General features: G+C 41.8%; 1 protein-coding gene across 1 annotated transcript in view; it reads right to left on the reverse strand.

Annotated features, from left to right (window-relative positions):
• The window catches only part of si:dkey-22o22.2 (neural-cadherin), a 57,405-nt gene that overhangs the window by 15,618 nt on the left and 30,639 nt on the right, over positions 1–11,148 (reverse strand). Inside the window, exons 6-7 of the mRNA XM_034873631.1 lie at positions 5,992–6,176; positions 4,940–5,175 (exon numbers count right to left, since the gene is read on the reverse strand). Of these exons, the coding sequence (XP_034729522.1) occupies positions 4,940–5,175; positions 5,992–6,176 (421 nt within the window). The remainder of the gene's footprint in view (positions 1–4,939; positions 5,176–5,991; positions 6,177–11,148) is intronic.

Here is an 11,148-nt window from a genome sequence, read left to right on the forward strand (position 1 = left end):
CCCAGCCCTTACCCGTTACCCCTACCCCTTGGCCCTTACCCCTACCTGTTGGCCTTTAGCCCTACCCCTTAGCCCTTACCCCTTACCCCTACCCCTTGACCCTTGAAACCAAGGGGTAAGGGGTAAGGGTGAAAACATCCCCATATGAAATGGGACACCACTTGGTTCCGAACCATACAGAACTGATCACAAACTTCCAAGATGGCGTCTCTGTCTGTAGACTGTGTGGGTTTTGACAACAGTGACATTTGCATTTATATATTTATATATTTTATAGTTATTTTATGTTCACTTTGGCAGTGCAGAGGCAGATGTTATTTGTGTAGTACTTAGGTCTGTTTGCAATACATATATGTGTACACATGTATCATGTAGACATACATATACACCATGTACACACGGTGTGTTGTATATCTGTTTCAGTTATCACCGTTTTATATGTCTTTGATGTTTAGAAAAACATCTTTATTGCCCAATAAATTAAACATAACAGGCGAAAACATTACAAAAAATGTATTATATTACAGAACCGTATATCACAGAAACTATTATAACCATAACTTACATGTCACACACATAAAAAAGGCACTCATATGTGTAAAACTAAAAAAAGAAACACAAGACAACAAATTAACTAGAGCTGTTCTGATATTCCAGACCAGTCTGGTACAGTAACCCCCCCCACCCACATATGTTCAGTCAGCTACTGCTAGAAACAAATTAGCTTACTAGAAACTAGCATGAAGCTAACCAAAAATTAAACCTTACATACACTAAAACTAGCATGAGCAGTGAAACTTCAACAGACATAACAAGCTGACTCAAAGTATAGTGTAGGAGAAAACTAACTTAAACAACTAGCATGAAGCAAATTAAAATGAGATGAAACAAAAGGAAAGAAAAAAGCGATAGCTAAGGAGAACTAGCATGAGACTAAAGGCAGTGTGCTTTCCTGGTTCTCCTCCATAAACAACATGAAATCAATTTTGAGGCGTCTTATTAAATTTTATAGCGTTTGAAAACAAATGGAAGTGTTTTTGAAATAGTATTGAGTAAAAGTTGACATATTCCAGTCTTTGATTATCCATTAACATCCATTCCTTTAATTTTAGTCTCAATAATTCCTAATTTCTGCTTTTCTAACTCAAAAATTAGGTATTATTTCCTATAAATGAGGTTTATTGACCATAAATCCCAAAAATAACTGTAAAACTAAAGTTAATAAGTTAGTGTCACGTGGTGTTGAAAACGTCAAAACAAGTGCGTCAGTGTTGATTTTCAAGACAACACGAGGGTTAAGACACTTCAGTCCAATTTTGTCGAACTCTCGGAGGAATCTGTTCCTCTTACGTCTGGGTGCAGACATATTCTCCCTGGAGCAAAACAATCACTTACAAAACAGTTTTGTTCTTTGTGCAATAACAGCTGTTAACTTACGTCACTAAATCCTTCGTAATTTTCAAAAATCACACTCAAGGATGGTTAATCGGACCCTGTCCACTTTTAAGTGATGATGTTGCCACATGTTTTATTCCTCATCTAATGTTTGAAATCCCTTTTAGGAATAATAACGCTCCCCAAACTCTCTAAAATTTAATATTAGGAGCGTGAAAACAATTCCCCCCCCCACCCCACCCCCATCCTGCAAAAATACTGTTACAAAGACGAGTAAAAGTCTTGCTTTAAAAATGTTACTGAAGTAAAAGTATGAAAGTATCCTCAGGAAAATGTACTTAAAGTATTAAAACTAAAAGTACTCCATTTTAGAAAGTGTAAAGGATCCAAGCATGGTCTCATCCTCTCAGCTGGACTCTGAGGCCGTTATATTGTTGGCTAGTTTACTTTACAATTGTTATATATATATATATATATATATATATATATATACAATACTATAATTCTTACAGTAAAATATCAGATTTTATAAGCTACATGTGTTTTGTGTCCAGAAATCTAAATTTGAAAGAAGTAACTACTAAGAAAAAGATGTGAGATTAATGTAATGTAAATGTAAAGTACCTCACATGTGTACTTAAGTACAGTACCTTGAGTAAATGTGTGTACACTCCCCCACTGAACTGGGGTGAAAATAAAGGAAACTTAAACTAAAACACCAAACTAACAAACTTATTACTGAAGTTGCGAGCTCTGTTTGAACCTAAGAGAGAGTGACAGCAGCTCTCTTTGAACTAACGTCTACCTGCATCAGTGATACCTGAATATACTCGCTTCCCCTTAATGTTATTTATTCACTTTGGTGTTTCTCTGTCATTTAAAGTTTTGCTGTCATTCGCTCTCTGTCGCCAAAAATTCACCCGTTTCCCTGCTTGTCATCTTGATTCCTGTCTCTTGTTCTGTCTTTATGGGTGGGAGGTTTTCACCGGAGTCCCTCAGGGCTTCCTGTCTCTCTCCAACTGTGTGTGTTTCTTATTATTTTTTTGGAGTACAGTTGTTCAGTCGACACTCTTATCCCTGGTCTCCGGAGGAAGTTTTAACTTAATATTGTTTTGTATTTATCTGACATTCTTGTTCTAAATCAGACGAGATACTTCTCCTTTAAGCCTACGATGATTAAAAACGCACCTCTCTTCTGAAGCATTTGATGCTCCCGTTACTTTTAATGACACTGTGTAGGCTTTCTACTTCTACGCATACTCACTACTTGTTGTTATGAGTGCCTTTTTGGGGTTTTCATGGCCCCCGAGAATGAGATGTGCTGAACTGAATGTGTCCCGACACTCTGCTAGGACATGTGCTTGTGACCTGGCTACAATAATCACTTTGTTTTTGCACTTCATTTTTCTGATTTGTTGTGTGTTTTTGTGTGTTTTGTGTAACCTCAACCAATCGAGCTGCTTTGTAGCGCGGGACTTGCCTAGAAGTTACGTGGTACGATAATAACGCCGCGAACTTCATCCTTATGCTGCACTTTGGTGCTCTTTTACTTCATCACCTTACTTCCTGCTTTGCTCCGTCATATCTACTACGGCCACTAGAGGCCGTCGTATCTACTACGGCTACTAGAGGCCGTCATATCTACTAGGGCCACTAGAGGCCGTCATATCTACTACGGCCACTAGAGGCCGTCATATCTACTAGGGCCACTAGAGGCCGTCGTATCTACCAGGGCCACTAGAGGCCGTCATATCTACTAGGGCCACTAGAGGCCGTCATATCTACTAGGGCCACTAGAGGCCGTCGTATCTACTAGGGCCACTAGAGGCCGTCATATCTACTAGGGCCACTAGAGGCCGTCGTATCTACTACGGCCACTAGAGGCCGTCGTATCTACTACGGCCACTGGAGGCCGTCATAGCTACTAGGGCCACTAGAGGCCGTCGTATCTACTAGGGCCACTAGAGGCCGTCATATCTACTAGGGCCACTAGAGGCCGTCATATCTACTACGGCCACTAGAGGACGCCGCCCCCACAACCATGAATAACATGAAAAAGACTTATGTGGGCGTTTTTCGGGGGAGGAGAGTCTCTGTTTTCTTTACCTGGACATGGATCCAAACCAGAACCTCGTCCTTTTCTTCTTTGAAACCCAACCATCAGTAAAACGATATAAAACTAAAATTTAACTAATGAAAAAATAAAAAACTCTAAGAAGTTTACTGTTTTTTTTTTTTTTTTTCAGATTCTAGATTCACGGGCTAGTCGGTTTTTAATTTAATAATTTATATGATATAATAGTCTGTGTATACAAAACCTTTCACTACCCTATCTAAGATTAACATCCTTTATTAGTCCCAAAATGGGGAAAAACGCAAAAGACACTGTAAACTAAAAAGAACAATAAATAAAATAAATACAGAGAGTAACGTCACTGTGTCCACGTTCGGACACTTATTGCCTAAAGTTCTGTCAAAATATCTATTAAAATACAAATATAAATGATCTATTGATGTTTTAAGTTAATTTAATGGTGTAAAACTATCGTCTGACTTCTTACCTTTCTAACAGTATATAGAGTTTTAACTCATTACTTTAGGTTTAACTTTAAAAGAGTAAAGTACGCTATTGCCGGTAAATCAGCTGTAACGGGACACCGCTGGAGACAGTTAGTTAAAGAAAGTCCCATCAACGCTGTCGAAACTACTGCATCTTACTTCTGTCCTTCACAATAAAATACCATGCTTCAACAACTCTGAATTATGCAATAAGAGTTCCTTTATGTCCATTTCAGTAAAAATAGAAACGTTTTAGGAGGAAAATCCATCGCCTGAGCGTTCAATAGTCTTTCCCTCATTTCATACACTAATGAGACATCTAAATGTCCATGGACATATAGGACAATGGATACGAGTTCAGGATGCTGAACTCTCTCCCCCCTCTAACCTCAGTTACTTAAATATCCTGGACTTTGGACCCAAAATGGATGCCTTGCCTTGCACTACTCAACTTGCACACTTTTTGTTGTCCTGAAAACACTTGGGAACACATTTCTGCTGCTCTTACATAACCAGCACCACTATGCTACCGCCTGACTTTTTGCACATTACATTGACTGTCGACAGTATGCATAATTGCACATTTTTATCTCAAATTTTGCTGCTCTTATTTTCTTCATTGTATGTGCCTTCTTATTTTTACTTTTTTTATATTGTTTACTTGAATGTTATGTTTGTCTGTCGACCAAATTGGTTATAAATGTCTTGTTGTCACCGTGGGATAGAGGCAATTTCGATTTCTTTGTATGTTTTGACATGTGAAGAAATTGACAATAAAGCAGACTTTGACTTTGACGTAGATCATTAGACGGGTATGCATCAATTCGGTTAACATTTGGGTGATGATCGGAAATGTAAAGTACTGCGTAAAGACCAGAAAGCGCGTCAGACTGAAGGTGTCCGGATATGGCCGACAGCAGCAAGTGGTGTCCCAACGTGGACACGGTGACTAGTTAAGAGGGTCAGGCTCTGACTCTCTCCTCACCTTGGCTGCATTCGCCGCCACGTAGCCGTGCAGCTTCTCGGCCTTGTAGTATGGCGAGCCGTGAGCGGCGAACCACACGTTGAGCGCCTTCACGCCGCGCCGGCCGGCGTCGCCCGCCGAGAAGATCTCCACGTCTTCCGGCAACGTCTGCAGGAGTTCAGCTAGCGCCCGACCCAGAAGAGAGAATCGACTCTCCTCACCTCCTCTACTGCTGAAAAACTCCTCCACCGTCAGATCTGGAGGAAGAGAAGAAGAACTACATATAAATATAGATATAAATATACACACACAGTATACTGTATATCAGGGAAAATTCTCAGCAGGGAAAATAGAGACATAAGGTAAATGAAAAGGTGAAATAAAGAAGAAAGAATAGAAAAGAGAAGGGGGCACAAGAAGAGGACATGAAAAGAACTGGGAGTTATTACCCATCATGCATCTCTGTCTGTTTCTGCTGTTAATGCATCACATGTATCAGTGTGCATCATCAGAGTTGTTACCCATCATGCATCAGCGTGGATCAGAGTATATCCGAGTGTATCAATGTGCATCATCAGAGTTGTTACCCATCATGCATCAGAGTGTATCAGTGTGCATCACAGTTGTTACCATCAACAGCATGTTATAAAAATAAAAGCATAAATACACACAAATGTAGACAAATTAAATCAAAATACACCAAAGAACAAGGAAAAGGTTAGAGAAGGAGCAGGCGTACGCATAATGCTCATGAAATCCAGCCCAAAATATCATATTAATACAAAACCAAAAAGTAATTCTAAGTCATACAATAATTTACACGACATACAAAAATACACTTATAGTACATTCCCATGTATTCCATGTTTATTTACTATGTTTAGGTCTCTTCCCTTCCATATTGGTCGAGTATTGTTTATCTATTTTTGAACTGTCTAATGTTAAAGCTCATTGATTTCATTCTTCCATTCCATGAGTTCACCCCACAAACTGAAATACACATGCTTAAAACATACATAACTTTTCCTATGAAGACATATTTGATGTTAGTACCAGTGGACGGTGGGACTCACTGTTGATGCGGACGGAGGCGGCGTTCATCACGGCGTCCTGCTGCAGCCTCCTGACGTCCACCTGAGCCGTGGAGGTGACGTCGGGCCAGGTGTGGTCCGACACTCGCACCTGCAGCTGGTACGACCCCGGAGGAGCCCCCTCCCTGATAGTGAGCGTCCCGGAGCTCTGGTTCAGACTGAACAACCTGGGACAGACAGAGAGAGAGGGTTATGGTCCTCCTTGGGGGTTCTCTGTGTTGCTTAGAGTTGGGGATTAGGGATGGGGGGGGGGAATCGATACTACATAGTATCGCTATATTTTCAGTGGCAATCCTGTATCTGTTTCATGCTAACCAGAGCCTGTTTCATGCTAACTGGAGCCTGTTTCATGGAGCCTGTTTCATGCTAACTGGATTCTGTTTCATGCTAACCCGAGCCTGTTTCATGCTAACTGGAGCCTGTTTCATGCTAACCGGAGCCTGTTTCATGCTAACTAGAGCCTGTTTCATGCTAACTGGAGCCTGTTTAATGCTAGCGGGGGCCTGTTTCATGCTAACCGGAGCCTGTTTCATGCTAACGAGAGCCTGTTTCATGCTAACCCGAGTCTGTTTCATGCTAACTGGAGCCTGTTTTCATGCTCTTTCAAGCACTTTAAACGTACATTTGTATGAGTTTTTATCATTTATTCATTGTATTTATGTATAGTATTGTATTTGTGGTATTGTATTTAAATTCTTTACTTTTTATGGGTAGGGTGGCGAGTGTGAGCACTGTAATTTCCATTTTTGTGGATGAAATAAACTTGACTTGACTTGACTTTGACTTGCTAACCGGAGCCTGTTTCATGCTAACTAGAGCCTATTTCATGCTAACGGGAGCCTTTCATGCTAACTGGCGCTCTTTATAGAGACAAATGTGATCATGAAACACTGTTTTGCTATTTACCAGGTAGAATTTCCTACTTTTGTGATTTTCTTCTGGTATTTTGTTAATATCCCGTGTAATAGTGTTAGCCAGTCTGCAGTAGCTTGTTCCATTCTAACTGGAGCTCTTTATAGTGACGGATGTGATGGTAAAACACTGGTAATTACTTGAAAAAACGTCTGTGATAGCCAACGAAGAGCGACGGTTTCGTCTGTAAACACAATGCAAGGGAGAGAGTATAAACCCGCTCCAAATATATCGTCTGCTGTCACCACAAAGTCTTATCTTTTCTTAGAAACAAGCTTCTGCTATGTACCTTTTGAAAGGTATTTGTCACCCCTAAGCACAAAGCTTAAATGTGTCATAGAAAACAGAAGGTATTTTCTTCATTTTAACGCCAGTGATGATGACGATGATGATGGAATGTGAAGGCCAAGGACACAATAGATGAAAGAGATGAGTGATCCTAAAGCATTCTTGGAAACCTGCTAAATTGGAACATGTGAAAGCCTGTAACAGTTTGTTATTCAGCCTTTAGGGCAGGTGGAATTTTTCTTGAAATATTTCCTTATAATAAAATATCAGATCTTATAGTTTTGTGTGCAGGAACCTTAATGTGTAAAGTAACTAGTAACTAAAGCTGTCAGACGAATGCAGTGGAGGAAAGAGTACACAATTTCTCTCTGAAATGTAGCGGAGTAGAAGGAGAAAGTGGCATGAAAAGAAAAGACGCAAGTAAAGTACAAGTACCTCGACATTTGTACTTGAGTGCCGTACTTGAGTAAATGTACTTAGTTACATTCCACCATTGATCGCCAACGACCAAGTCTTTTAAGTAGCTTAATCGATGAACCTTGATGAAGAAAAAGTCCAAACTGGTCCAGAAACATTCACCAGAATGCAGTAAATTGAGAGTTTAACGTTTAATATCTGTTGCAACCAATGCGAGCAAGGTTGGATCAAAACCTATGTTCCTATTTATGGCATTAGAACCATTTCTGACTCTTGTTACTCCCCCTCCCCAGACCTAATATGTGTCCAGTCGCCAACAATTGTTGGATAAGAAACCCAGGCCCTTATTTTGAGCATTCAAGCTTTACAGACCATTCAAAAATCTGTTATTAAAATAACGAGAAGCTTAGAAAACCTTCGTGTCAGTGAAGAAACAGTGAAGGAATGTGAGGAGTCGTTGGCCTGACATCTGTAAGCTTGGAGCACTTTCAAGGTGAAGGACATGTGACGAGAGGAGCGATCATGCAGCATTCTGGGAAACCTGCCCTTCTGGAATATATCTACGTATCCCAGATGGGCAGGTATAGAATGTAGGGCAGGTGTATTGATTATGGCCGGGTATATGTTGGTCCACGATCCGTCCCTTCTGCACGATCTGTTCTGCGCACGTGCAGATGATAATCATGATGTACGAGGATTAACGGCACAGCACCATCTGTTCCACAGTAGCGGTCTGCTGTTAGCCCCCACTGGGAAGCTAACGATGTTATTTTAGCTAACAGCTAATTCGGCTAACCGCTAGCTGACAGCTTGATTCAGCCTAAAGTAACGTTACTCAAACTAAACAGCGGGAAAAGCAGCTCCAGCTAAATTAAGACTTTACAGTAATATTAAAGACAAGTATTGAGTGATTGTGTTTTAAATGAGCACAAGTAACGTAGAACTGACAGCTGTTATATATTTTAACGGCTATTTTCAGTTTTGAGGGTCTTTTACACGCTGTCTCAGCCAAATTAGCTGTTAGCTAAGCTAACGTTAGCTTTCCGGTGGAGGCAAACAGACTTTATTTAACTGTCTATGGGAACAGATCGTGCAGTGTTGTAGATCCTCGTACATCTTGATATCATCTGCACATGGGCAGAAAGGATCGTGCAGACGCAACGGATCGTGTACAGACAGCATTGTACTAACTTTTCCCCGATACCGTGACTTTTATAAAATCCGAAACTTTGTGCAGATTCCCGAGCGTGGAGGGCCTGGCTCTCACCTGCCAGTTTTTTTACGCTTACGCCAAGGTCTGTGCTCTGAAAACCAACAACACACTGGTGCACTGGAGGGCACCGACCGAATGCCGTAAGATTGTCATTCACTGACACGGTTATTGACAGAAACCGAGTAAATTGGGGTTAAATTCACTATAGAAAACCTTAATATTAACTCGTATCTACAGTACAAGTCTAGTAAAATATAGTTAGAAATTTGGATCAGGGTTTTTTGGGATATGAGACATATACCTAGAGCCATACATCTGTGAAAATAGTTTTTCTTTTGCCAACATTGGTGGAATGACGACACGAGATCCTTCGATTGTCTAGTTTCATGTCATACCCACAGCTTCACTTTAGCTTTTGAAACGGAAGCTCCTGATAGGCCGATGTCAGGATTTTATGAATCTATATCGAATGAAGATCAAGTTGAATCGGGAAAAAGATCTTATAAAGCCCAATCCTAGTCCCCGGTCAAGGTTGGCACCAAACAACAGGCCTTTGGTTTCAGCAGTCAGAAATTATAACCCCTAAAGAAAAGAAAACAGACCCTAATGAGACCTGGGTGTCTTATTGTAGTGAAGGTGTAGATGGAGTCTCTGGCCTGACATCTGTTGTTTGTGACAGGTTAAACATCTAATTAAACGAGAAGGTATTTGGTATTTTCACCACGGATAGCTAGGCCAGTGATTGACATGTGGAGGTGGAGAAAACAACAGATTAAAGAGAGGAACACTCCTAGAGCATTCTGGGAAACCTGCTCAGCTGGAATCTATAAAATCCATCAACGTCCATCACGTTGTTAGTCAGACTAAAGGACAGACTGCAGGGCAATGAAGCAGCAATCATAAAGCATTCTGGGAAACCTGCCTAACTGGAATATCTATATTATATATAATGTGTATTTTGAAATCCAGGAACATTCATCACCTTAGTATTGAGACTTTAGGGGTGGATTTATTTCTTGAAATATTGCGACTTTATTTAAGTTTGGAACATTAGAGAAAGATGGAAAGATGTCACTTCCCCGAACAAAAGACCCAAAAGAGTCTTTAAGATTCACCAGAATGCAGGAAATGAAGTCATTAATGCTCAAAAGTTGTGAGGCAGAACCTCCAGACCCCCGCCCCCCTGCCCCCCGTCCTTACTGATGTATCAACAGGCCCTTGGTTTCAACATTCAGGATTTACGAAGCCATACAAAAAAAACTCAACTGAAAGGAGGTCTGGAGCGAGTCTTTGGCCCCATATCTGTTGTTTCTCACTACGTGGTTAAAAGCACCTAAAGCTCTAAGTTAAATATAATTTTGGACCAAATTCTGAGAAACCTGCTCAGCAGAAAGCAGGTTTCACTCAGACCGACCCATGCCAACGATCCTTCACGTGGTCAACATCGTGTAGTGTAGCCAGTTGAGGTGGTTTGGGCATCTGGTAAGGGGCTCCCTAGGGAGGTGGTCCAGGCACGTCCAGCTGAGAGGAGGCTTCGGGGAAGACCCAGGACTAGGTGGAGGGACGTCCAGCTAGGAGGAGGCCTCGGGGGAAGACCTAGGACTAGGTGGAGCGACGTCCAGCTAGGAGGAGGCCTCGGGGGAAGACCCAGGACCAGGTGGAGGGACGTCCAGCTAGGAGGAGGCCTCGGGGGAAGACCCAGGACTAGGTGGAGGGACGTCCAGCTGGGAGGAGGCCTCGGGGGAAGACCCAGGACCAGGTGGAGGGACGTCCAGCTGGGAGGAGACCTCGGGGAAGGCCCAGGACTAGGTGGAGGGACGTCCAGCTGGGAGGAGGCCTCGGGGGAAGACCCAGGACTAGGTTGAGGGACGTCCAGCTGGGAGGAGACCTCGGGGAAGGCCCAGGACTAGGTGGAGAGATCATATCTCCAACCTGGCCTGGGAACGCCTCGGGACCCCCCAGTTGGAGCTGGTTGATGTGGCTCAGGAAAGGGAAGTTAGATTAAGTTAGAGATTATATCTCCAACCTGGTATTACACATTATTTCAGTTTTTAATTACAGGAACATTTCAGGGTGAAGGTGCCAGTACCTTCTCCTGCAGTTTCAGGGCTTATTTCTGAGAGTTAGACAGATATTCAGATCAGTTGCAGCAAATAACACATTATACATTGTGATGTTCCTTGAGAACAAATTAGTGGGAATGTGTTGTCAGAAGTCTGAGCTGCTGCTCCACTGGAGGGGTGAAATCCCTTGCTCAAGGGTTAGGGTCAGCGATGTTGTTCCCTGCGTCATCTTTCTACATTCCTCTG

The sequence above is a fragment of the Etheostoma cragini genome, chromosome 6, assembly GCF_013103735.1.
Source record: "Etheostoma cragini isolate CJK2018 chromosome 6, CSU_Ecrag_1.0, whole genome shotgun sequence".
NCBI classification, from domain to species: Eukaryota; Metazoa; Chordata; class Actinopteri; order Perciformes; family Percidae; genus Etheostoma; species Etheostoma cragini.